The sequence below is a fragment of the Aureobasidium subglaciale genome, assembly GCF_000721755.1.
Source record: "Aureobasidium subglaciale EXF-2481 unplaced genomic scaffold scaffold_3, whole genome shotgun sequence".
NCBI classification, from domain to species: Eukaryota; Fungi; Ascomycota; class Dothideomycetes; order Dothideales; family Saccotheciaceae; genus Aureobasidium; species Aureobasidium subglaciale.
In genome coordinates this window covers 467,552-493,073 of record NW_013566992.1, presented here as the reverse complement: position 1 = coordinate 493,073, position 25,522 = coordinate 467,552, and the positions used below count along the sequence as shown (strand labels likewise).

Below are 25,522 nucleotides of genomic sequence, written 5' to 3'. Positions count from 1 at the left end.
TCACCCCCGTCGCCCCCTACCACCCCCTACAGCCCCTTGTCGCCACCACGGGTACCATGCCGTTTTCATCGCTCCCGCAGGAGATGGTAGGCAAGATCTTTGAGTTTGTGGATGCCGACAGCCTGCTGCAGCTTCGTTTCGTCTCGGGAGCGATGTCCCGGGCTGCCAACAAGCAGTTCGCCTGCACGTTCTTTGGCAGCAGCCATCATGTCGCGACTGAACAAAGTATCAGCACTCTGCTTGCAGTCAGTGCACACGGAGTCTTCGCCCCTTACATGAAGACGATAATGATCAGCCCTGCTCGCCAAATCCTGGCATACAACACTGTCGGCCATCACGATGAAGATGCTATCGTGGAGAACTCGTACGTTGAATCTAGCAGATTCAATGCCTCGATCACACGGGTCCTGGCCAACATCAAGGAGAAGTCCGGCCGGGTTACACTCGCCATCCACGAAGACCGTCGTCTCGAGATGATCCTACCGGAGCAACACTACAGAAGCTCGCACAATCAGCAGTGTCACGGTGCTCGAGCCTTTGTCAGAGCCTCTCCCTGCGGCCTAGCGTACAGAACAGGCGAGACACTCGAGCTTGTCATGGCAGCAGCTCGTCAGACTGGAATCCACGTTCAAAGACTGCACATCCAGTTGTCCAGAGACGCGTGGGAGCGTTTGAAGCACAACACACAACTTGCAATTGAAAGACTAGACGTCGTTGGTGTTGGAGTCGCTTCCACCAATGCACCAGACGGCACATTGTCACGTCCTCATTCGATGGAGGAAGCAAGACGTGCTTTCTTTGACCTTGTCTAATATCAACAGACAAACTCAGGTTGGCAGCACGTCTGGTCCTGAAATCGAAGACAATCTGGTTCTGGAAGAAATGAGCACACAACGACGGGTCGGACACTTACAGCGCCCAGGAGCGAGCGTGGCTGCATCTACAAATTATGGCAAAGGAAGCACAAGAGAACATTAGGCTATACAACACACAGAGTGCACATCTGCACGAGGACGAGCCAAAGGGAGCGGATCAGGGTTGCATGAGAGACGAAAGCTGGATCTCCGGGAAAGGCAGAACGACATCATCAAGAAAGCAAGAAGGTATCAGAGGTCGTAAATCAAGAGAGAATGCTTTTCAGTCCAATACCAGTAGGTGTCAAACGTGCACGTGAAGACAATGAATTTAGCGTTTGCTCAGATTTAGCAGTGGCCCGAACATCACCGGGATTCACAGAGTCCAAGGTTATGGATGAGTTGTTCGTCAGAGTGTATTCACTTGACCCATATCAACCTTGGCGTCATCTGCGTTGTGTTGGTAGCCAGAGGGGTCAACTTTTCGCAGTGCTTTGCTAACTTCAGTTCAGGCGACTCCACCTCACAACAATCCCGACATCACAAACGTACCCACCGAGATCCTGGTCAAGATCTTCTCCCTAGTCGAACCAGCAGATGTCCCAAAAGTCCGCCTCACTTGCAAGAAACTTTGCGATGCCGCCAATAGACCCTTTAGCTTCGAGTTCATCACGGGGAGAATCCACGAGGTCACTCCCATGAGTATCAAAAAGCTCCTCGATATCACGGATCACCCTATCTTTGGAGGCTATGTCAAAGCTGTAACCTTTGCCAGTGCCAGGCATGTGGAACTCGTACACAAGGATGAGCTCGAGGCTTTTTCATGCAGGCGCCGTCACGAGAATCGCCAACGTGACCTCTCGAATGCTTACGTCCATACAAAGCGTTTCGCCCACCGGATGGAACGAATCTTTCGAAACATCAAAGCGCGTTCCGGCTGTGTCACCATCGCCGTTCAAGATTTCAACACCAAGAACGGATCAAAGCCAGTGATCGGCGGAAATTCCAGAAGGGTCCTCGAGGAAGCTACTAGAACGACATACCTGACAGCCAAGACTCTCGAGCAGGTGGTGTACGCAGCTCGACGCGCAAGGTGCCCCATCGAGTGTCTCAGGACGGACATCTGGCCTGCTCAGTCTTTGACCACCGTTCTTCCGCAGATCTTAGAGTCCTGTATCATGCCTATGAGCGTACAAATAGGCAATAAGTTCGAGGGGACTTTCTATGACAGCAAGAGAGCACGTCTGGATATCACTCATGGCGGTACCTTCAATGTTGATGGTGACACTCTCGTGCCGGGACGAACAACGGAACTACTCATTCAGTGGGTCAAAGAGAAGAACATCTCTGAGCTTGCCCTCTCAGATTGCAAAATTCGCTCCAGGTTCTCAACTCGCAGCTTTCTTGCATCTTGTTTGAGTAGGCTCGAATTCGACGTTGTAGAATGCTCGTCGGACAGTCTTGATGCTAACGGGTGGGGTGATCACATACAGAGGTTTTCTAACTTACCTGGGCTCGTGTACTGCAGAATGAACCGTGTCTCTTACCGAATGAACCGTGTCTCTTACCATGCGTCAATCGACTTTGACATCATCGGAAACACCATGCAGCTAATCATTGGCAACGGTCGTTATGCCACCAAATCCGCACACTTCGACCTCTATTTCCGAGACGGCTCCCGGCGCTTCGAGTCCAGTGGCGATGGAGTGTGCGCAGAACTCAAGAGCTTGGCCTGTTACGTCAAAGCAGCCGAGGCAGACAAGCGCCAGCGCATCATCGCGGATGGACGTGTTGACGATTGCATTATTGGCATCATCGACCAAGTTGAGGAGTGAACCATCGCTGAACTCACTGGAGGTCGAGTGTCAGCCGGGGTATCAGGTTTCAACACAGCGCATGTTTCAGGTGGATTGGGATCTACTCTGAAGCCATGTTTCTACTGTAGAGCAATAGAATGGGAAAAGCCGATGTCAGAATGAGGAGTACTTCGGTCAGCAAGAGGAAGACTATAGGAGGACAGGGACTGGGTAGTTCCATGCACGAATTAAAGATGAAGGAAACTGGGACGTCTACAGTAGGATACCCTAATCCGACGAAATGACAACAGCGTAAATTCTCTCATGACTCATCTTCGACCACGCCTAGCAGAACTCCCTTCTAGTAGTCCAGGCCAACCTTTGGAAACACATCAACACACCACGACCATGATGTCTCTCGCCGACCTCTCTATCGAAGTCCCGTGCAAGATCGCGGAACTCGTCCAGATGGACCATCCAGAGGACTATACCAGCATGCGTATCAGCTGCAAGTCTCTCTACCAAATTACAAACACTCCATTTGCTGTCACTAATTTTGAGGAAAGGTATCATGTTTCCGTCAAGTACGGCCTTGAGAAGCTGCAGACAATGACTGCACGTCTTTGCTTTGACCCATTTGTGAAGACGATCACGATCAGGATCGTCGAGCGCAAATGCAATGAGGGTCTGTCAAGGTGGCTGCCTGCTAACAGCCATATCTTGTCAGCCGACTTTCGCAGGCTCACGAGTGACGCCTCTGAGAACATCAGGATATGATCGACGGTGGTCAAGATCGCCATTCGCGGATGTGACGATGAGATGTGGAAAGCACTCAGCAAATTCAGCTATGGGCTTTCAAGACTCCAGAAGGCAAAGCATCTGCCTGAAGAGTGGGAAGTTCCCACCTGGAAGCTTCGTTCGCAGCAGTATCAATGTCAATCACCGATTCTCCGCCTGCTCTTCGAAAACGGGACCGATGTATTTGAGGCGAACGGAGCCTTTGGACTCGGGGAGCTCAAGAGTCTCGCTGCTTAAATCGAAGCAGTCGAAAAGATCGAGATCGACATGATGGAGAATCAATGACGATGAGGAGAGGAAGTTATCGTGTCTGCATCTTCTGGTTATATAGCACGACCCGCTTCCATCTTTGAGCCGTCGGAATAGCAACGATCGGATTTTCCAAGGATTCTCGAGAGGTTATAAGAGCTTCGATCAATCTCTGGTGCCATATTTGAGGGTCAATGATGTGAAATGTAGAATTTCTGTCTCTTGGGTGGTGCGCGTTGAGTTGTGTTATGTTGTTGGCGCGAATTGAAAACGACAACTATATTGGTGTGTTGTTTGCGAGGAGCAACAAAGGAGGACGCGTCGTGCGCGGCGCAGAATCTAAGTGAAGCCGAGCTTTGCTCGTGGTCGAGAGAGTGTTGTCGATTCTGTTTGATAGAAGCGGCAAGCGAGCTATGATCCGACGTGCACTATTAGGTTCACTTCGAACAGTTGATGAGCACCTGGGTTACTCGAGTGGGTGGGAGAGCCGAAACCGATGATGTCGCTGGATTGCGACTGGATTGGTTGCTCGGTCGATAGCAGTCGAGCGAAAAGTCGTGTCTTGTTGACGCGGTAACGAGTGAATTAAGCCAAGACAAAATAACAAGAGAGAGGGCAGGAAGTAGTTCGGTCTTACCAACTGTATATGCTTCACTTGTGGAACAGGCCTATGCCTCCGGCTCGCCTCCGAAGTCGTCAAGGTCGCCCTCCATGTCTCCATCGTCCTCGAGTCCATCTCCTGCATCGTCATCTTCTGCACCGACTTGGGTGTTGTCACCAGCTGCTTCCCCATCACCTCTGAACTTGTCTCTCACCCTTGAAGCAATGTCTGTCTTTACAAGGTTTCTGATCTCTCCTGACAGTTGCATCACCTTGTCGTTTTTTGCATCTCTTTCGAAGTAGCATTTCTGATATGTCGTCTTGTCCACTTCGTCGGGAACGGTGGCTACTGTTTCGTAGGCCGCTGTGTCAGGAGCATGTCCTGCCAGCATCATACCGATCATGTCTCGCATGATGATGCGCGCTTTCGCAATTGTGCCGTTGTAGTACCAGCCATAGGTTTCGAACTGTAACTGTTAGAATACTGACCTCGAGGGGAAGGAAACAACGTACATCGAATTCAGTCCGCAGATTATCAGTTGCTAATAAGCCAGCAATAATTGGCTCTTTGATATCGCAAACCTGCCATGTCTTGCCGTTGGTCGTCATGCTTTTACCATCAAACACATGCGAAGGCTCTTCATCCTTCTTGTAGCGGTCGCTCCTGATCCATTGGTTCTTGCCATCTCGCATCTTCTTTGCCGCAGCGATGACCTTATCTTTGGCGATGAGCTGGAATGAGAAAGTTTGGTAGCAACGATACTTCGGATCAGTTCGAGGGTCAAGACCGTATTTAACAAGCGTGTCTCGAAAAGGTCCAGACTTGAAGCTGTATCCCACATATTGCGTTGCTTCTTTGAAGAGTGCCTCATTACCCCAGTCGACGAGATTGCATGCCACACGTCGAGTTACGGCGGGTCTAGTCTCCAGAAGCTCCAACATATTCTTGACACACTGTTGAAGAGCTTCTGACTGCTTCTCGATAGGTGGGAGACCTTTGGGCGGCTCGGTGGGCACCTTGTCAATATCGTGAGGTACAGAGACAACTTGACGTCGCTTCGGAGCTTGGGTGTTGACCGTCTTGACCTTACCCTCTTTGTCTGTCACGTGTGTGACACCAGGGTTTTGCTTGTAAAGATAGTTCAGAGACTGCTCGAAGGAAGTGAAGTTTGGAGGCGCGATGAGCTCTTCGTTGGGAGGTCGACCGGTAGCCATGTCAATGTGGAAGTTCTTGATGCTCGATACTGCTCTTATTAGATGGTGTTCACCAGCTCCAAGGGACAAGAAGAACTCACAGGTAGGATTGACAAGACCTCTGCCGATCTGGTTCATGACTGGTTGAGAGCCAGCCTGAAGCTGGAAGTCGGGCAGAGCTCTGAATCTGTGAGTTTGCTTGATAGTCGCAACTGGTCGGGCTGTGTATTTGTCGGCGTTGTCGATAAGACGACGTCGCAGCTGTTCTGCAGTCAAGGTAATAGACATAGGCGCCTCTTCTGTGCCATCATCCGACGATCCCTCCCTGTCACCGTGGTATTCAAACGGGCCATTGGAGCCTCTCTTCCTCTTGCGACCAGTGCGCCTAGGGACAGTCACGCGAAGAAGTAGGTTCTGAACAGCCATCTCTTTCGAGACGAGCTTTTTGGCGAGGTGATCATGAGGACGTAAGGACAGACCGACAGACAAAGTTTGACCAGCAGGGGCAAGCAGCTAGCATGACAAGTCGATCAGATGACATGACATGATGAAGCGAGGAAATATAATTGACCTACATGTTTGATGTGATGCTCTCCGCCAAGAGATCGAAGACCCTTGTCGATATCTCTGATGATGGACGGATGCTCTACAGTGACAACTCGATCAGACGATACATTCAACCAGTCAGCTAATTGATGGCGGTTGGCGGGCGCATCTGGCCGTTGGTCGGTCATGATGTCTCTTTGGGATTATTGTGTTTTGAAGAAGGTCATGAGGCTTGAATAGACTTGCTGTTGAAAGTGCGGAGTCGTGATCAGAGGCAGCGTTGGGCGATGAGCTCCAGACGTCTTGGGTCTTCGTCTTCGTCTTCGGTGTTTGTGAAACGCGGAGTGATTAGAGTGGGCGGTAGAATAAAATTGAGGGCGGATAGCAGCAGCGGGAGTGGAATTTAATCAGTCTGGCGCAGGGTATCGGCGACTTCATTGGCTGGGTGGACGGCGGGGCTTGTGCCAAGAAGGCCTGCTAACCGTGCTGGTTGTAGCAGTCGGAAGCGTCAACAACCATCTGGCATAGCTAATTGTCCTGCTCTCTCAAGACAAGCATTGTTCACGGCTATCGCGATCCTCCTACCAGCCATTCAATCGCCGTCTCATTGCTGCCGCCTCCACTGGACAAGGTCGGCAAGACGTCCCACTCTCGTATCGTGCGTGTCCCTAGGACGACGTCGAGCAAGCCTCCACCCAGCCGTATCATCATCCCCTGCAGCTCTCTCCGTCCGCAACCACCACCTCAGCGACCATCTCCCGACTCTCGACCTCGACGACGCCTTGACGAAGCGAGAGACAGCTAGGCCAAGGGCCAATACTTGACCAGTCGAAGCTACCCATGATGAAGGGTTTCAGACAGCGCGTGGTAGGCAATTCCCCCAGCTGCCCATCAAGTCCGTCCGCAAAGACAAGCCATGGCTAATGACCTCAGCATGAGCAGCTCTCACGAGCTAAGGATAGCAACAAGATTTCAAAGAACAAGAACAAGGACCAGCCCTCCGGCACCGCTTCTCCTCACGGCGCCGCCGCCCAGTCGCCCGCCGGCACCCCCTCGTCCTCGACCCAGAACCTCGCAGAGACCCGCAAACCATCAAATGACGCCCAGTCAGCAACCCAACAGCAGCCAGCAATGTCGCAGAACCAATATCTCCAGCAGCAACAGGGTGCTAACGGCACCCAAAGCCCAAACCGCTACAACCAGCAGGGTGTGAACCCGAGTGTCGTCATCAGCCCGAGCGCTCCTGTAAGTGAAGTGATGGCTCAAAGACATGGCAAACCCTCCTTACTGACTCATCCCAGCATGTGCCTCCCCCTGGCGCCGCCGAAACCATGCCGCATGATCTTGCTCCACCGAAAGCCGGCCAAAAGTCGCTGCTCTTCGACAGACTTCAGGCCACCCCCAAAGACACTGTGCCCGAGGGTGTCCGCACTCCCAAGCGTCAACATTCTTCGAGATTCGACATCTCGGACCAGAGACAGCGCGAGCTGGAAAAGCTGCCCGGCTTCCACGAGGTCCCTCCCAATAGGCGCCAGGAGCTCTTCATGCAGAAACTCGACCAGTGCAACATCATCTTCGACTTTAACGACGCAAGCGCAGACATGAAGTCTAAGGAAATCAAGCGTCTGGCCCTCCACGAATTGCTCGACTACGTCGCTCAGAACCGCCAGGTCATCTCGGAGCCCATGTACCCCAGGGTCGTCGAGATGTTCAGCAAGAACTTGTTCCGTCCAATTCCGCCTCCCATGAACCCCCAGGGTGATGCTTTCGACCCCGAAGAAGACGAGCCCGTCCTTGAAGTCGCCTGGCCCCATATTCAAGTCGTCTACGAGTTCTTCCTCCGTTTCATAGAAAGTCCAGACTTCAACACAAACTTCGCAAAGCAATACATCGACCACAGCTTCGTTCTGGCACTACTCGACCTGTTCGACTCGGAAGACCCCCGCGAGCGTGACTTCCTCAAGACTACCCTTCACCGCATCTATGGTAAATTCCTCAACCTGAGATCATTTATCAGACGTTCCATCAACAACGTCTTCTTCCAATTCATCTACGAGACTGAGCGCTTCAACGGAATTGCTGAACTTCTTGAAATACTTGGATCCATTATTAACGGATTTGCCTTGCCACTCAAGGAGGAACACAAGCTCTTCCTGACTCGCGTTCTCATTCCTCTGCACAAAGTAAAGAGTCTGAGCATGTACCACCCACAGCTCGCATACTGTATTGTACAGTTCCTGGAAAAGGATGCCGCCTTGACTGAGGAAGTCGTGCTTGGTCTCTTGCGTTACTGGCCCAAGGTCAACAGCACCAAAGAAGTCATGTTCTTGAACGAGGTGGAGGATATTTTCGAGGTTATGGACCCCGCCGAGTTCGCAAAGGTCCAAGAAGCGTTGTTCAGTCAACTTGCCAAGTCCGTTGCTAGCCCACACTTCCAAGTATGCCTTTTCTCGACGCAACACACGCAAACCATCACTAACAAGCCCACAGGTCGCCGAACGCGCGCTATACTTCTGGAACAATGAATACTTCTGTAATCTCGTCAGCGACAATGTCGATGTCATTCTGCCAATCATGTTTGCTCCTCTCTACGAGAACTCTAAGGGTCACTGGAACAGGTATGTGGACATCAGACTTGCTCTCGAATCCGTCGGCTAATCTATCGCAGAACGATCCACGGAATGGTATACAACGCCATGAAACTGTTCATGGAGGTTAACCCCCAGCTGTTTGATGACTGTTCCCACGATTACACTGAGCAACAAAACAACGCACCCGAGGTCAAGAGAGCCAGACAGGAGAAGTGGGACCGACTCGCTTCCCTCGCGCAGTCAATGAAGAGCGGTCTTCCCCCATCAACCGCTGTCAACACAAGTACTGTACAGAGCGCCACACCCGCGCGCACGGACGATACGGATCCACTGCGCCTGGAACAACTCAGACTACAGGACGACTCGGACAGGAGACCGAAAGAGTTTGAGAGACAGACCAGCTCGGTACGTTGATCAAGTGCGAGTATCTTCTCTCCCTCTCGATCACGGGTCTGTGAATGAGTATATGTTAGACACTAAAAACACACCATCAACCCCTTCACATTCCCCCTTCACACCTTTCCTGTGTCACACTAATCCCTCTGTTTTCTGCTACTGGGTGTCATCAAGGGGCGAAATATATTCCACAACGGCGCCGGGCGTTCTTCTACATCAATCTGTTGCCTTGGCCTTCTGGAGATCTTCAAGCTCCCACAACTTTTTGTTCCTTTCTTGATCACTGTATCCAATCAAGCACTTTTCTTTCTTCCTTTTCGTTCTTTTTCTCGATCGTCACTTGGGCGAGTTCAAAAAACTTATCTCCTCGCTACAAACAAAAATGCCATGACAAAGTTCAAATCTAACATGAAAGTTATTGGAGGATGTGCAGAAATGAGACCACCATCACAAACGTCACAAACATGCGTCGAGCGTCGGCAATACGAGTGGTTCCAGTTCCGGGTCGAGTACCAGTCATGGTCGAAAGCGCTCTGGAAGTCGTACATCGTCGAAAAGTATCGGTGCAATACCACAGGTCTCGAAGAGCGAGTCGAGAAATCACTTGAGAAGTGATTCAAGGAGCAGTTCAAGCAGCACGACCCATTCGGTGGGGACTCTGGAGGATGTCGAAAGAATAAGACTCAGACAGGTTTGAAATTGCTAGGGGTTTGCTCTGAGATCGTTGGCGTTGGGCTGGTCAAAGAGGAGTATATGGTAGCAAAAACCTTGGCACAAAGTTTTATTCTCTCTCCAATCCTATCTTCCGAGCGCACTGATATGCTGTGTATAGGTTAGGGAACTTTGATGTGTGTCACCACGCTCTGGCATCGAGTCACCCTGACCTCACTCAACGCACAAATGCTGAGTCGATTTGAGGATTTTGCGGCAAGAATCAAGTCATCATGCGAAAGCCGACAGCAGCTTGACACCAAAGATGACCCTTTGAGCAGAACTAACAAGATCCTACAGAGAGGCTCAAGCGCATATTTTCCTAGAGCTGATGCTACACCGTCGCAGAAAATTACAACTCGTCACATCATAATGACCAAATGTCGACCGTCGACTGCAAACACAACGACGCCCGCCACCTCTACAACAGTCCCCAAGATATCGACATGGTTCCCGGTCTTGGTCGTCACAAGAAGATTCACGCCCACCAGACAGCTTTCGATATGGTGAAGGAGGAGGATAAAGCATGGATGTTCCATATGCTTTGCGCGGTCGTGGTGGCGGTTGTTGTCATGGGATATCTACAGGGATATAGAGGGGGATTGGAGGACATGCTATCGAAATTGTGATGGGTGACTTGAGGGAAGACCGTCAAACGTCGTCTTGACTGCGCTTCGATCTTCCAGGCTCCAGCTTCTTTGATGGCACAAGTCTTTGGCGAAAAGGAAAGAGTGCGATGGTAAAGGCTCTTGCTTACACTATCTACACAGCAAATCGACAGAGTCATCTCTACATTTTGTCTCCTACGCATCATTGCGTAGGCGCCACTGTCGTCCAACTTGCAGGTTTTGGCTCCCAGTCTGGCAGTACCGACCAACGCTTTGCTCTTGCCTGGTCGAGCCATCCCTTGCCCCATTTTGGGCGACTTGCGACTCGATCCATCCTACCTGAGATATTCTGAGGACATGAAAAACGGGTCTCTCCCACACTTCCTATCGATAATTGCTTCATCCACGCGAATTGCATGCCGGCCACATGTTTAGGAAGGCATGCGGTACTTTTCGTCAGTTTCGACCATCATTTCACCAGTCACACTTATCTTTGACTCATTTGTGCTCGTCATCTTTATACAACTATCCTCTCACAGTTTCACAAACACTAGTTCCCGATCTCTCACACTCACAACCCCAAGAAAAAAAAGCATCCCCTGCCTTAAACAAAGGAAACTCTCAACTTTCGAGACTCGCAATCTCTACACAACCACCTATCACGATCGACTTGACAACCTTTGACACTCGAAACACCATGAACAGTACTCACGACTCAGAAGACTGCAACATCATGAACAGCACACTTAAAATGACCGGTCCTGCCACATTCACAAGACAAGAAACTTTCTGGTCCAGAAATGCGTGCGAGATTGATAGGATTGGGTGGTGTGGGAAGTATAATTATGAGGATACTGAGGACGAGAGTAGCGAAGACGAGAGTAGCGAGGATAACGACTCCGACTCTGGAGACAGCGAGGACTACAGCGAAGACCACGGAGATCCCGACACGGATACTGAGACTCTGGATGGTAGCGAAGATTTGAATGATTCGAAGGCTCTGGATGGGAGAGATACTGCTGTTGAGGATGAGGAGAAAGATGTACTGCTGAATGTGGTGTATGGTCTCATGTCATCTTACGCTCTCGGCGCATTCTCCCATGTCTTGTGGGTTGGGTACTGGGAGTCTTGAGAATTTTTGGTTTCTCTATCTGATTTTATTCGGAAGTCAAGCAGTTTTTGGTGTAACATGGTTTTTGTTATCAGACTTCGATTGGAGAAAGCTGATCAGGACGCCGGGGGTCACACGCCAAGGAAGCTACTTTGTAGACCTTTCTCACAAAGTGGGATTGGCAGGTATTGTCTGATGAATTTGAGGGCAAACTTGTTCTGAGCAAAAGAAATTTGCGTCATTTGAGGTGAAAAGCTATATACTATGCTACAAACTTCCCTCTATATGCATATGATTATCCAAGCAATATCCAACTGTTGTTCTCAAAACAAAAAAAGTCAAAAGTATGAACAAAAACAGGCCCAAGTATCTATAACGACAGTCCAACACCAAGAGACGATCGAACAAGTCCAAACAATCTCCTCCACTCTCCTACACCTTCCTATATCTAGTTCCCAGACAACCGTCCATCTAAGCAACTTCAATAAGCGCAGGACCAAAAATCGCAGCATCAGCAACTTGATCAACAGTAGCCAGATCGCCTCCCTTCCTGACAACAGCTCCGATGGTCAAACCGAAGAGAAGATCAGTCTGCTGCAAGAAGTCGGCGTCGAAAGTGACTTTGTTACCCTCTTGCTTGACGTTCTTGAGATCCTGGACGATTGGGACGTTTTGTCCACTGATCAGGACAAATGCAAGATCTTCAGTTGTTCCATGGAAGTCGCTGATATCAAAGGACAGCGTAATCGTCTGATCTCCGAGTCCAACATTTGCCGTCTCCAGACTAAGCACCTCAAATATCTTGAGATCAATCCCCGAAACATCGCAAGACCCAGCAACAACAAAATTCTGGTTCAAAGCACTAAACGCAAAGTCTCTAGCCGAAGCGGTGAGAAAGGGCTGAGCAGAAGGAATCTTGTTCTGCAGCGCGCGATAGAACCCATTCTGCTCCCCTTCTTGTCCAATAGTCGCAGCAACACCCCTGACAACCTCTGGGTTCTTCGCCGCGAAAATCACAGCAACATCTTGAAGTGTTCCGAGTACCACATCGGTAAAAGTAGCAGCCAATGCAATCGCATCATTGAAATTCGACGTTGGGAAAACGTATTCACACGTCTTTAGTGGGATGGGTAATTTGGTGTTTGCATTTATAGCATGCAATTCCTCTTGTGCTTGGACGGCAATCAGGGTGTCCAGAATGAAGGAGGAGTTTAAATGGGCAGGGATTTCAAAGCCAGAGATGCCAGAAGTGATGTTTGTGAGTAGAGAGGTGAAAAAGGCAACTTCGAAGAATTCGTTAAAGGCGACGAGTTGGAAGTTTGTGAGTTCGTCGGGGGAGAAGGAAGGGGGAGGCCCGGTGGCGTTGGAGAGGGTGCCGTGGGCGGCGTTGTTGACCGCGGAGAGAGCTTGAGGAGAGAGATTTGGGAATCCGTTGCTGAGGAGGAGGTTTTTGCTGGTGGCTACTTGGGTGGGGAAGCTTTGGTAGTTGGAAGATGCAGAGTAGGGAGAAGAAGAGGTCATGGAGCCGTGAGGGTGGTCGGAGTCACCGTTTGAAGAAGGCATGGCACTGCCGTAGGAAGAGGCCATGGAGCTGCCGTAGGAAGAAGCCAAGGATCCGCCGTGGGAAGACGGCATGGAACTCTCATGTGTTGAAGTCATGGAGCCATGAGAACTATCAGAGCCCGAGGCGGTGGAGCCGTAGGACTGAATGGGTTTGGCGTTACTGAAAGAAGCAAGGCCTGAAAGAGCCAGGAGAGCAGTTGCACGATATGCCATTGCTGAAAGTACTGGTAGCTGTAAGACAAGATGATAGTTGATGTCCAAAGAAGAGTGCTATGTTGGTGAATGGGAGCTTGACTGTAGAATGTTTGACTTGCTGGCTGATGATATCCCAATCCACTACAGCAGATCCATCTCTTTTATATCATGACAGCTACAGCATACATGTCATTCATCCATCAACTTGTAAGCATGGCCACGTACTCGACCTCTAAGATCTGGAATAACATCGACTAAGGCCCTTCTCATCTTCAGCCCTCATCAGTGCAGTGAGATGTATCTGACATTAGAAAGAACAAGTGACTTGGCTAAGTTAAGCACTAGGATTAATGTTAGAAACAAGCCATGTCAGACGTGCATGTTGCATAGAGCTGCAAAGGCGCAGCGGTATCACTTCCACGTGAAGAGGATGCCGGTTGGCCGTTCGGATGTCGGTTCATCAAGCTAAAGTTGTGCCTGTGTAGATACGGGAGCCTGTTGGTTTGCTGACATGTTGGTGGCTGACAGGTACCCCCACTTGCCATTTCACGCCGAACAGGGCAGAATTGACTAGTCATACGATTTTGAGAAGATCTAGAAGTTCACCACATTCCAAATTAAATATTGTAGTATTCCCGTCCCTGCGGTTGGTCATGGAATGTGAAAAAAGGAAAGATCGAAGCCGCGACACTTGAAGTCGAACGGCCGAACTTTAACCACACTTCTGAACAAGCTTCCACGCCTCGTGCGGCAAGAAACGGACAACAAAACGGCCGCCGGCGTGTAAGAAGAGCAAAGTCTAAGAGAACTAAAGTTATGCTTTTCCTCTAGGTATGTTACATGTAGCGAGAAGAGCCAACCAAGAGAGGTGGAAGATTTGTGGGTATCTTGAGCGAAACGGGACAGCAAAAAGGTGAAAAGGTAAAAAGGGGGAAGAGAAGTGGCAGATCGAGACGCGTGTCAGAAGATGTCCGACACGAGAACATGTCCAGAAGTGGATGTTCCGTTCCAACGAGCAAAAGGCAGCTGTTCTCGAAGCATCATCGGCCGCTCTGGACTTCCTGCTTCTCGCGGCTCTTGCTCGCAATGTCGAGCTCGGCGAACTTGTCGCGTGCGTTTGCAATGTTTATTCTGGCAGCGTTGTACATGGCCTCGCCACTACCCATTACGACAGCCAAGTTTGTGTTCTCACTAAGGCGAGTGATCAAGAACATGAACTCGCCAGTCTTGATTTGAAGCTCGGCAAAGTTGGCTGATCCAGCGGGCATGCCAGTGTGTTTTGCAACAGAGTGCTTGTGAGATTTGAGGATGGAGGATAGACGCTCGAAGCGATCGGGGTGCGGGTTGCCTTCTCGTTCGTAGGGGCGTGAGACGTGGGTGACCATGAGACAAGTGGTGCGTTCGTAGAGGATGAGTTCGTGGGCATCAATGACGTCGGCAAGTTGGCGCAGTAGGTCTTCGATTGCGCCAGCATTGGGCACCAAGTAGTAGATGACTTGAGTCCAGGCCTTGTACAAGCTCTGGTCCCAGATACTTGTGCCCCAAAAGTCGACGTCCTTGCCAGCATCCTGTTGGTCTCCGCCAAAGCCGTGCTCGATGCTGATCTGACGAATTGCGTCGCTGCGTTCTGCGAAGACGTGGTCGCGCATGTTGGACATGATCAAGTCCATCTTGTGGATGAGCACAAAGATCTTGGCTTGGGGAGAGTTCTCGCGGAGGGCTTGGACGATCGAGGCATAGTTGATGAGGTCGGCATTGAACTCGCGGGACTCGACATCGAAGACGAAGATGAGCACGGCGACGGATGCGAAGACGCTTGACCGCTGGTTGGTGAGATACGACTCTGTGAAACCGTCCTGTCTGTCGCAATCAATCGTCAGTCCTGTTTTGGTCTAGAAACGAATGAGCAACTCACCCTCCGCAATCCCACAGGTTGAGCATGAGGTTGCCCATGAACCGAATGTTACTGTGCTCGACATCGATGGTAGCTCCCAGTCGCCGAACATCCTTGGCCACGTAGTTGCTGAAGACAATCGAGCGCATCGACGACTTGCCTGCGCCCGACTTGCCCATCAGCAGCACCTTGCGCTGCTTCTGCCTCCGCGCTGACCCCGAGCTTAGCATCTTGACCCTTGACGTGTGTGTATGGCCGAATCGTGACGGTGTTTTGACGCGCTGCCTCGGCCAAGAGAGGTCCGATAAGGAAGGATGCCATTACCGCATACTTGATGCACGGGCCTTCCGCGCTCTTATCTTGTACCGAGAGACATGATCAAACAAGACAACCACATCAACAAGAGGTAATCAAAACTTAAGCTTCGCCAACCCTGGCATCTCAACCACCAAAACATGTCGACTCCGATGAAAATCGATTCGCTTCGAATACGAAGAAGGATCAGGGGCTGAGTCCGCTCGGTTCTGGCCTCACAAGCCGACAGATCTACCCACGATACGACCAGTCAAACACGATTACACAGATGGAGGGGTAGTGTGCTCTCCAAATCTATGCTTAGCTATGCGGCTCTCTACTCTCGGTCCGGTGATGTGTATAGCACATTCGAAAAAAAAGCGCTGAGGATATATTAGCCTTTGAAACCTCGTCACCCTGACACGTCCTATACGTTAGACTTTCCGTAAAAGCTCTGCGGAGTACTTTGTAGATGTGTGATGATTCATGATCTAATCGTCATGTTTTGTGACAGAACTGAAACCTCCACCTTTTTCTCATTTCATCAATATCTATATGCAGAGTATGGAAGCTTTTATGCGCTGTGAAAGCTTCTCCCCTAGGATTCTGCTTTTTCCTTGCTTTTTGGTGTTTCAGAGCTTCCTTTGGCGCTCGTGTGGGTTGCTTCGGTTTGTAGGTGTGGTGTGGTGAAGTAGTCTATGAACAAAGGTACTGCCGTCTGAGAGAGAAGACTGGGGTGGATATGGTGCATGAAACAACAGAAGCACAAAACGGGGAAAGAAAAGACGGATCAGAATATGAACAAAGGGAATCATTAGAAGTGAAAGTAAGAGAAGAAGAAGATACAATGTCTCCGCCGTGAGAATGGAAATATGAATGATGCTCGACAATCGAAGGGAATAAAACGACCTGGCCTGCGGTGTAGGGGTATCATTAGAAGACTGTGCCGTCGGACACAATCATGATTGGCGGCTCCTTGGTGTTGGGTCTCGAGACCTCTGCGATCTCTCTGCCGGCCTGTTGTGTGTTAGCTAGTGCTTTTGTGTTTGTCTGCTCCCTCCTGTTTGCTCACCTTCCATGTGCCAGCTTCGAGAACCTGTGCCAGACTCAGCTTCTTGCTGCCTACAAGTCCAAGCTGAGAGTTGACTTCAAAGCATAGCTCGTCCAAGAAGCCGACTGTCAATGCTCGCCATTCCACGATTACGTCGTCGTCCACGCTGAACATGGGCACGACCTCCATGTTGGGTTGTCCTTGCTTCATGGCGTTGATCTGGTATTGCTCAAGACCGCGCTTAGCGTCTGCGGGCTTGAGGGTAAGAAGTCCAGTGTCGATTAAAAGACCGCCGTTGCGGTATTCCGGTAGTCCAGTAAGAAGCTCAGTACCAGCAAAGTGTACGTGCATGAGCTTGGTCATAGGAACCATGAGTGAATAGCAGAGCCATTGAGTCAGCTTGTGGAAAGGAATGATTTTCTCCCACGGGGCGTTCGTCGCCGAGGGCATTGCATTACAGTGCCATGCATCGCCGATTGGGACACCATCCACTTGAGTGCGCGTCGAAGGCCAGATAGGGGCAAGACCATCAACAAGAGCATTCCAGAGTGTTGGCAATGGGACGACGGGTACCGATGAGGCTTGAGTGGAAGGATGTGAGAGGAGGTAATCTGAGAGGCAGATTGTTAGCAATTGCAGGATTTCAGCGTTTCGCTCTCTGCTCACCAAGAAGGTAGCCAGGTCTGGCCTCAATGCCGAAGATGTCCTGGTTCTGAAGAGCGTCTCCAAGCTTGACCAGGAGAGTCGCTCTGCCTTCCAGACCAGCAAGAGGGTTGTGTTCTGTGACTTGCAGGCCCTTTGCTAGGTATTGTGCATTGATCTTCTTCAAACCAGCGCTGTCGACCTGACATGGCTCATTGGGGTTGCTGCTGAATGCACCAGCTTTGAACATCTCCAGACTGGCAACTGCGAGACCTTCGCTGCGTCTGTACATCTTGCCCGACTCCTTGCTCTTGTAGGTCCATTTTGTGCCTGCACCAGCGTCCAACAAGACAGACACGAGGAAGAGGTCGATGAGTCTACGGGTGCGCTCCTGGTCGTTGACCGTCTTGGGCCATGTTGCCATGAGCTGGTCAACTCTGGGTCTGCCGCCAATCTCGAAGTGCTGCCAACGGCCATGTGGGGGAATTGAAGCGTAGTCGGGAGCGTAATCTCTCTATCGGCTAAGCGTTAGATGGAGGCTCGAAAGACGCTTTTGACTTTTCTGCCTGAGCATGGAAAACTTACGTTAATGATTGAAACAACGAAGCGTGCAGTGTCGGCGAACTTGGTCATGTCGACATCAAAGTGCTTTGTCTTGTTGCGCTTAGCAAGCTCGAGCACATACTTTGATCTCTCGCGCACGGCATAGATGCTGCGCAAGTAGGCAGCGGGATTGAGAGTTGGATCGGGGGCTCTGGGAAGCGGAACGTGTGGCAGAGAAGCAGTGGCCGAGGGATTACCATTCATGGGCTTGCTGGCTGGCGACTTGTGAATGGAACCAGCTTCTGATCCATGGCCTCTGTCTGAATCTGCTGCCGACTTCTTGTCCTTGCGACTAAAAAGGCCCATTGTGTCGACTGTCTCGGTGTAACACTACCGTCGAGGCAGGAGAGTGCAGCTCGCAGCGCGAGGTGGCTTGCTCTGGAAGATAGATGGAGGGGAAGAAGAAAGTTGGTCGAGAATTGTGAGATGTTTCAGCTTCGAGGGCTCGGATTCAAGAAGCAGAGTCAGGTCAGATTCAATTGTCAGATATCTCAGGTTTCGTCGAGTCCTTTGCTATCACAGCTCCAGCAAGCGAAAAAAGGACAAGAGAGGACGGGACACTTGCGGATAAAAGTAGAAAGTAGGGATAACTAAGAGAAATGCGTGGTGGAGACTACTGCTGCCCAGTCTGGTCCGCGGGGACTTTGGCTAGTGGCGTCTTTTAGGAAGCAGACTGCGGCGTTCTCGTTGGAACAATTTTAACGACCTGGATGCCGGATCTGCGCTTGCACGAGCGAAGATACCGCAATCCGTTCCAGAACTAATCCAACGAGCAACGTCTTTCACGCGACCCAATTCTTCTTGTCCGCACGAGCACTACATCAGCAACCAGCTTCACAGTCACGAGAGGGCATCATCGGAACAGTGATCCTGATTGAAACATTTCCACACCCGTTGATCGCTCACGGCCCGGCTACACTACCATTCGGCAGGGAAAGGGCAGAGCGCAGGAGTTGCTCCTTGCGAGCGAGCATTGGCTTTGGGGAGAACGGGCCCATGAGTGACTCGGCAGCAGCGGGCCGGATCTTTGCTTAACGCAATCTGGAAAGACCGCTGTGTGCCCTCGCTGTATGTACCTGATGATCTATAGCCATGCAAGTCACCAAAAGCCATCAGAGGCATGACCACGCGCAGGGTCAAGGAGAAGAGTAGTCGATCTAGCTTTGGCAGCTGTAGGGGGAGACCATCATCAAAATTCTGCCACTTGATCGTTGTACATGTCCATTGGTCGTGAGAGCTGCTCCGGACGAAACGAAGCGAAGTAGACTTCTGAGACTGACTCAGTACCAAGCACTAACGACCGAAACCCTTTCCTTCCTCTCCACGCTTGTGAGCCGTTGACGCTAGCTAAGATGGCACTCGCGCTCAATGGGCAATTGTGAAAGCCTCTCAATATAACTTGATGCATCGAGTGGTGCACTACCGAGGTGCGGGTGAACACCTGTACAGAATGACGAGCGAGCTATCGTACACGTAACATCTAGGCGGACGTCGTTGTGTAGATATATTCGCGGTTTCACGGTTTCGGGAGCCGATATATATGAATTGTGGGTGTTGGAAGTGGACTCTCTTTTGTATTTTGGCGAGGTGGAGGTGTAAGAGGCTCGAGCGCACCCTGGGAAATCGCATGACATGTGGGTGCTCTCTCTCTCTCTCTCTCTCTCTCTCTTCCCCAACCCGCTTGTATCTATTATGCTCTGCAATGCCTACTTCGCGCTTGTCACCGAGACGAGGCTCGACCAAAGCAGCAAGCGATCGCGATATACACACCGACCGACGCAGAGAGATATGCAATCAAGTTATGAAAATCGGTGAGAGGAATCAAAAGATGATTCCAGTGGTCCTCAACGCCGTCCGTCCTTCCTAGCCTCGAGACGCCCGTTTTGCTAGAAGCAAAGTAGAAACATCTCCGTCCATAGTTCATCCTGCTGAGTGATCATGTTAGTCGTAATAGTCAGAATACAGCCGTTGTAGGCGAGCAGAGTCTGCTCGGTAAATGGTAGTACTGTACACGCACAAAAAGGTCACGCATCTGACACTCACTACGTCCTCTCGGCGCAATTGTAACCCTTCAACTCATGAGAAAATCGCGGCGCTTTTGTTCCTTCTTGGCACGTCGCGACTCATTAAAGGCCTTGACTTGCTTCTTGCTCAGCTTTTGATTGGCGCGCTCTGCTTTGAGAGAGCGACCCTCATGAGCGTTGGCAGCGCGATCTACGTCAAAGAAGGCATTCAACTGGCGCTTTGACTTGTTCTCATCATTGTGGTTTTCCGCGCCCTTGTCGGCGGCTTGGAAAGCTCCTGTGAAGCGGTTGAAAGTGCCAGCCTGCTCGAATGCTGCAGTTGGTTGTTGTTGTTGTGCCAGAGCAGCTTCCGATGCGGCCCACTCTTCCGTCTGGTGTTCCTCATGCCACTTTGCGTAGTCTGCATTCGGGTCGAAGTCACCATGTATCTTTGGATTGTAGCCCAAGTATGGCTCTCTTGGAGGAGGCGGAGGTGCTGTGACAGCTTCGGTACCAGGAGCTTGTGATGTCGGGCCAGTGCCTGGGGCATACTGTTGACTTGGAATGTTGGTCGGGATACGCGGGTTCTCCCACTGCGACAAGCCAGTGTAGCTATTGAGAAAGTACCAGCATCCTGTAGTGGGGTCCAGCTGAGCTGACCAGCCATCATCTTCCTGGACCGGGGCAGGTAGAGGCTCGTCAGGAAGAGGCGGAGCATCGTCAGGCAATGGCTCATCAGGTAGCGGCGGCGCATCGCCGTCTGTAGGGGCCCCCTCTGTGTCGGCCATCTCACCCTCCTCGGATCCTTCTTGAGAGGGAGGGCTCTCCAGTTGTGGTGTGAGAGATGTAAGGGTGTGTTCGGATGCTTCTTGCACATCCTGGTGCTCCGGCGCTGTCGCAAGTTCGACTTGGGGTGCTTGATCTTGTGCTTCTGCCATGACTAGCGTGGACAAGTGTGCTAGAAATGTGTTAGTTATGACAGATGCTGCTTATGCTATTGGCACGGGCGCATTTAACCAGCAAATAGCAGGTGTGTGCAACGGTTGTCGTGGTGTGACGATGATGTGAATGAGAGCAGCAATGTTCAAGTCCGCCGGTTTGCGGCGAGAATAGTTGTGTCGGTGGTCGGAGCAACGCCTGCCGCATCTGCGCCTCGGCATCTTGATCTGAAAAGTCAACGTCAGCCTCACCATCACCAACCTGCATGCAAACAGCCAACCTTCTTTTCCTATAGATACTGTAGTCACCCTCCTCAGGTACATGCCCTATATTAGGGCTGTCTTATCCCGTCTTCTTGTTACATAGGGGACCATACTTTCAGGGTTACTGGGAATGTGGCTACCGGGTCATGGCTGTTCAACTTTCCATTCCAGCCGGCATCCCCAACCAACAGATATATTCAGATCACCTGTTGTCTAGACCAAAGGTATCGAGTACAGACACCGTCATATGAGCCGTTTCTCACCATCGTCCTCTCGAGTCCTCACATCATCATGTTTGTCAGTTCTAGCTTCTGTTCACTGTCCATAAATCTCGAGACTTGATGGACAAGCCGAGGCTTCAAGTCAGACACATGGTCCGACTTCTAGAAGCACGATGATAGTGTCGTGTGTCTTTGTCTCCCTCTTCCCACCTCTTGTTCCAGAAGATATATCCCGTGTCTACTGCAGTTGAAACGGTGCTCATCTTTCGGCTGCGAACGGCAATCATGTACATCTCATCGGCAGCACGGTTGACTTTGTCTCGATGCCGCACTCCTTCTGTTCAAACATCTCCTTCCTTCACCGCTTGTCGAGAGAACGGAGGATCATTCCGCAAACCGGATATCATCTCAAGCCTTTTGTTCAGAATGGGAAAGGGTCCGGCTCTCAACACATTATCCGGATCTGATCGTAAAACCTAATCGTGTCATGGGCTCTACACACCACTTTCTGCAATGACGGGGACACAAAGCTAAAAGAGTAGTACGCCGGCAACGGAGAATCTTGAGGAAGACATGTCTTGGAAGCTACCCAAGTTTGCAGACCCTCAATCCCTTCAAGCTACCAGATGCAGGCTGTTACCCTGCACCCTGCACCCCATCAGAGCACGCGACGATTTACTCCTCAGAGACTCGTCCAGCCGCAAAAGAAATTAGAGTACTAGGCAGTGTCACTTGTTGAGTAGATCAAAGTGTATACTGATAAATGATTATGACTCTTTTTCTCGTTCTTTGATTACATGATTCTATCATACAGCGAGCATGACGCGTTGACCCTGTCTCTTCTGTATTCTTGTATTCTCTTTTTACAATCAATCATGTCGAACCTGTACTCCTTTTCGTTTTTGAAAACCGGGGCCCTAGAGAAATTACAAAGAAGTAATGAAGTGAGCTCTTGCTTGTTCAGGGCAAGATGCTCGGAAAATTGGCCAAACATCGCAAAAGGCCAAACAGATTGGGCAACGATAGGCTCGGGGACAGCATTCCCTGACGATCGTGCCCTTTATCCGCATATAAGCATCTCTGCCTATTTCTCAAAATGTGGTTGAGATGTCGTATATTCACCTACACATCTCAAGACGGTTGCATGTGAGCAATCATCGCAAACCGTCAGGCGCTGGCATGCATACTTTGATGCATTTATGCCTTGCGGCTTCTAGTTACGCGACCGTTGGGGGTGGTTCCGTCACGGCCAGTGAAGTGGGCCTCACCACCGCTGAATCTTCTTCTAGCCTCGCCAACAGTGGGGACCTTCTCGTCCTTCATCTCAACCAGAGCGCTGGTGGCGCGGTTGCGACCCTTCTTCGTGGGCTTCTTGTAGGTAGCGGCGTAGAAGGAGAGGAAGAGCAAGAGGTAAGAGCTGAGGATGGCCATACCAGCGAAGGCGGCGAACTCCTCACCGGCGCAAATACCCATGTTGGGCATGTTGGGGAAGTATCTGAAGGTGAAGTAGGTGTACGAGGCGAAGTAGACGAAGCCGAGATCGATGACAAACTGGAGGATTTGCATGACGGTAATGTACTTCTTCCACCAGATGCGGATGCCACGTGCGGCCTGGAAGTAGTACCAGTACATGACGACGTGGACGGTCAAGTTCAGAGTGATGGGAACCCATGAGACTGCGGTGTGACCGAGGAGCTGGGTGAAGCAGAGGAGAGCGGTGGCGCCGTGGTGGTAGGTGTGGAGGAAAGCTGGAAACTGAATTAGCTGGAGCAATTGGACATGCAGATAAGGCGCGCTTACTCAGAGGCTTCTTCTTGAGGAAAAGGAAGCAAGTGTCAATCAGTTCGAGGTACTTGGTGAGGTAGTTGAGCTGCAATCTGTCAGTAAGCGCGTTCCTGTTGTCGCGGAAGCAGCGGAACGTACGTAGTAGAGAACAACGAGCTTGTCGGTCCAGCCGCCCTCGTAAGCGCAGACAGCGTGGAAAACGCCGTTTCTGACAATCTCGGGCAGGAGCTGCTCGACGAACAGAACCAGGAGAAGACCGCTGATCAGGGTGAGGTAGAAGTTGTGGACCTTGAAGAAGAAGTTGAGCTTGAAGGGCTCGCGACCACGCATGAACTCTCTGCCGCCGAAGATGATGATGTAGTAGCAGACGAGCATGGTGGCCGTCTCCTTGAAGGTAGCCATAGGGGTCTTTCCGGGGACAAAGCGGAAGTCCTGGGGCTTGTAGCCCTTGATCGAGGTGAAGGCCTTCTCGAAGATGGGCCACAGCTCGAGACCGAAGGGACGGTCAAGAGTGGGCGCGCCGTAGCGGATCCATTCGGGTGTAGACATTGTTGTCGGTACTTGACGGCTTGAGACGTGTTCAGAGCGGGAGCTTTGGAAAGGAAGATACAAGGCCTACGGCCAGCAAAGGAAGGACAAGAAAGGTAATGACAGGATTACCGGAGCGAAGAAGACAAGAATTGGACCTGGAGACGGGGTGCAGGGCGTTGGGAAGGAGGAAGCTTACATTATAAAGGAGGTCGGGAAATTATTCTTTCAACACAACTTGGGGCAGCCGAGGTCTGGTCTTGGCGGTGGTGGTCATTTGGATTCTGGAGGAGCGTGTATAATGTCTTGGTAACTATTCGCAAGCAGTCCCGTATTTGGAAGTGACAATAGACGTTTGTAGGCAGAAGAGAGGGTGACTGATATTGTTCATTTTGTGCGACTGGTATTCTGCAGTAGGATATGCAGGTACCGGGCATGACAATCGACCAAAACACAACGCGCTGTCCATACAAACACTGCACGATTGTCCGTGCCTAGCGAATGCGGCCAATACAAGGTTCATCTCGAATGGGATACATGGAATATATCAATGCACTTGTGACAGACTTCGGAAGAACTGGAAGAATGATTCAGAGGGTCGGTGGGTCGGTGGGTGTAATGTAGGAGATGGTGGTGTCGAACAGGGTCAGGGCGGTAACCTCAGGTGATGGTCATGATGAGGCTTGTTTCTTGGACAGGGCACGGGCCAACCACTCACGGCGTCGCGGATTACAGGTCATGCAAAGCTGCCTCGCTCCGACTGTCTGCTCTGTCTCACCGTCGACTCAATTCTCCCTCCTCGATACTCGTCTCACCTCCAACGCACAATGTCCTTCTTCCGTGTCGCCGCCCGCGCCGTTCGCGCCCCCGCACAGCCCCGTATCCAGGTCGCATCGCGCATCCAGCGTCTCAACCAGGCCAGAACTTTCAGCGTCGCCAGCATCAAGCGTGCCGACGTTGACGCACACGACCCTCACCACGAGGAGAGCTTCGAGGAGTTCACCGCCAGGTGAGACCATTCCACGCCCTAGCACCGAACATTCCATCATCTTGCTGGCGTCCACCGGAGCCTTTATGACGATCAACCGCTTCCGAACTTCCGCTCCTCTCGACCACCATATACGGACCAGTCCTAGTCAGTTGCTGACTCCATATTCAATGCAGATACGAGAAGGAATTCGAGGGTGTTCAGGATGTTTTCGAGCTCCAGGTACTTCCACACTGCTGATCTACGTCTTCAAACACGTCCGTCTCTAACCGGATCCACCAACAGCGTAACTTGAACAACGCCTTCGCCTACGATCTTGTCCCCGCCCCTTCGGTCATTGTCGCCGCCCTCAAGGCCGCCCGCAGGGTCAACGACTTCCCCACTGCTGTCAGAATCTTCGAGGGTGCGTCATATTCCTACGACAAAACACGCTCGTCATGCTGACAAAATACTCCTACAGGCATCAAGGCCAAGGTCGAGAACCAGGCTCAGTACGACGAGTACCTTACCGAGCTCGAGAGCCTCAGGTCAGAACTCGGTGTCGAGCTTAGAGAGGCCATGTACCCCGAGACCTCGTAAATTAATCATGCTTCGACCTGTCGATAGAGGAGAAATCATCAACGCCATTCCACTAAAAAGGCTCGAACGCTTGTAGGAGACGAAAGATGAAATGTATTGTTTCTTTGCTTCAGATGCGCTCCAAAGTCCAAAGAGGCTGCCCCTTGGAAATCCTGTACCTCACCTACAGCAATGTACATTGTCTCATATATGCTTTGTCTTTCTTCAGCATCACATTGAATCTTATTCAAGAATTGCACTACCGAAAAGGCAGGTCTCGTCAACATCCAGCGGTACCTGTAGCGATGGAAGCTTTCTAAAACATTGCAGGAAGCTGTCCTCTCTCCACGATAATCGCCATTGTCTTAGTATCGAGAAGAGCAGTCTATACTAAAAAAAACACTTACCAGCACATCCGGCTTCGAAGAGCTCTGACTCCTTTTGAAAGAGAGATCGACCATCACATTAGACATATTGGCCACAGTGATACAAACCAACTGCGCCGCTAGGGAGTGCAACCGAGCACGCGTGCATAGTAAGT

At 51.0% G+C, this 25,522-nt stretch overlaps 12 protein-coding genes across 12 annotated transcripts; 6 read left to right on the top strand and 6 right to left on the bottom strand.

The window, feature by feature from the left end:
- Positions 1-56: 56 nt before the first annotated feature.
- On the top strand, positions 57-812 carry AUEXF2481DRAFT_26697 (uncharacterized protein; the record flags this gene model as incomplete). The annotated part of the gene is made up of 1 exon (XM_013491274.1): positions 57-812. One exon carries the CDS (start codon positions 57-59, stop codon positions 810-812), a length of 756 nt encoding a protein of 251 aa, XP_013346728.1.
- Positions 643-2,980, top strand: AUEXF2481DRAFT_478782 (uncharacterized protein). The gene is made up of 3 exons (XM_013491596.1): positions 643-1,151; positions 1,210-1,313; positions 1,367-2,980. Exons 1-3 carry the CDS (start codon positions 950-952, stop codon positions 2,687-2,689), a joined length of 1,629 nt encoding a protein of 542 aa, XP_013347050.1. The 5' UTR covers positions 643-949; the 3' UTR covers positions 2,690-2,980.
- On the top strand, positions 2,832-3,896 carry AUEXF2481DRAFT_478704 (uncharacterized protein). Its single transcript, XM_013491595.1, has one exon. It carries the CDS (start codon positions 2,975-2,977, stop codon positions 3,425-3,427), a length of 453 nt encoding a protein of 150 aa, XP_013347049.1. The 5' UTR covers positions 2,832-2,974; the 3' UTR covers positions 3,428-3,896.
- Positions 3,897-4,365: 469 nt separating this feature from the next.
- On the bottom strand, positions 4,366-6,225 carry AUEXF2481DRAFT_26694 (uncharacterized protein; the record flags this gene model as incomplete). The annotated part of the gene is made up of 3 exons (XM_013491273.1): positions 4,366-4,764; positions 4,811-6,004; positions 6,067-6,225. The coding sequence occupies 3 exons, from the start codon at positions 6,223-6,225 to the stop codon at positions 4,366-4,368; spliced, it is 1,752 nt and encodes a 583-aa protein (XP_013346727.1).
- Positions 6,226-6,880: 655 nt separating this feature from the next.
- On the top strand, positions 6,881-9,042 carry AUEXF2481DRAFT_2270 (uncharacterized protein; the record flags this gene model as incomplete). Its single annotated transcript, XM_013491177.1, has 5 exons — positions 6,881-6,904; positions 6,971-7,282; positions 7,339-8,475; positions 8,528-8,655; positions 8,706-9,042. 5 exons carry the CDS (start codon positions 6,881-6,883, stop codon positions 9,040-9,042), a joined length of 1,938 nt encoding a protein of 645 aa, XP_013346631.1.
- Positions 9,043-10,871: 1,829 nt separating this feature from the next.
- On the top strand, positions 10,872-11,521 carry AUEXF2481DRAFT_36817 (uncharacterized protein). The gene has a single exon (XM_013491381.1). It carries the CDS (start codon positions 11,041-11,043, stop codon positions 11,473-11,475), a length of 435 nt encoding a protein of 144 aa, XP_013346835.1. The 5' UTR covers positions 10,872-11,040; the 3' UTR covers positions 11,476-11,521.
- A 170-nt stretch (positions 11,522-11,691) lies between these two features.
- AUEXF2481DRAFT_36815 (uncharacterized protein) lies at positions 11,692-13,694 on the bottom strand. Its single transcript, XM_013491380.1, has one exon. The coding sequence runs from the start codon at positions 13,228-13,230 to the stop codon at positions 11,926-11,928; it is 1,305 nt and encodes a 434-aa protein (XP_013346834.1). The 5' UTR covers positions 13,231-13,694; the 3' UTR covers positions 11,692-11,925.
- A 558-nt stretch (positions 13,695-14,252) lies between these two features.
- On the bottom strand, positions 14,253-15,336 carry AUEXF2481DRAFT_26690 (uncharacterized protein; the record flags this gene model as incomplete). Its single annotated transcript, XM_013491272.1, has 2 exons — positions 14,253-15,072; positions 15,128-15,336. The coding sequence occupies 2 exons, from the start codon at positions 15,334-15,336 to the stop codon at positions 14,253-14,255; spliced, it is 1,029 nt and encodes a 342-aa protein (XP_013346726.1).
- A 997-nt stretch (positions 15,337-16,333) lies between these two features.
- AUEXF2481DRAFT_26689 (uncharacterized protein) lies at positions 16,334-18,002 on the bottom strand (the record flags this gene model as incomplete). Its single annotated transcript, XM_013491271.1, has 4 exons — positions 16,334-16,417; positions 16,473-17,062; positions 17,118-17,607; positions 17,679-18,002. The coding sequence occupies 4 exons, from the start codon at positions 18,000-18,002 to the stop codon at positions 16,334-16,336; spliced, it is 1,488 nt and encodes a 495-aa protein (XP_013346725.1).
- Positions 18,003-18,885: 883 nt separating this feature from the next.
- On the bottom strand, positions 18,886-20,637 carry AUEXF2481DRAFT_2265 (uncharacterized protein; the record flags this gene model as incomplete). Its single annotated transcript, XM_013491176.1, has 2 exons — positions 18,886-18,965; positions 19,773-20,637. The coding sequence occupies 2 exons, from the start codon at positions 20,635-20,637 to the stop codon at positions 18,886-18,888; spliced, it is 945 nt and encodes a 314-aa protein (XP_013346630.1).
- A 1,682-nt stretch (positions 20,638-22,319) lies between these two features.
- AUEXF2481DRAFT_46051 (uncharacterized protein) lies at positions 22,320-23,456 on the bottom strand (the record flags this gene model as incomplete). Its single annotated transcript, XM_013491460.1, has 3 exons — positions 22,320-22,870; positions 22,923-22,992; positions 23,046-23,456. The coding sequence occupies 3 exons, from the start codon at positions 23,454-23,456 to the stop codon at positions 22,320-22,322; spliced, it is 1,032 nt and encodes a 343-aa protein (XP_013346914.1).
- An 806-nt stretch (positions 23,457-24,262) lies between these two features.
- AUEXF2481DRAFT_26686 (uncharacterized protein) lies at positions 24,263-25,002 on the top strand (the record flags this gene model as incomplete). Its single annotated transcript, XM_013491270.1, has 4 exons — positions 24,263-24,444; positions 24,600-24,645; positions 24,709-24,826; positions 24,884-25,002. The coding sequence occupies 4 exons, from the start codon at positions 24,263-24,265 to the stop codon at positions 25,000-25,002; spliced, it is 465 nt and encodes a 154-aa protein (XP_013346724.1).
- Between the last annotated feature and the right edge of the window lie 520 nt (positions 25,003-25,522).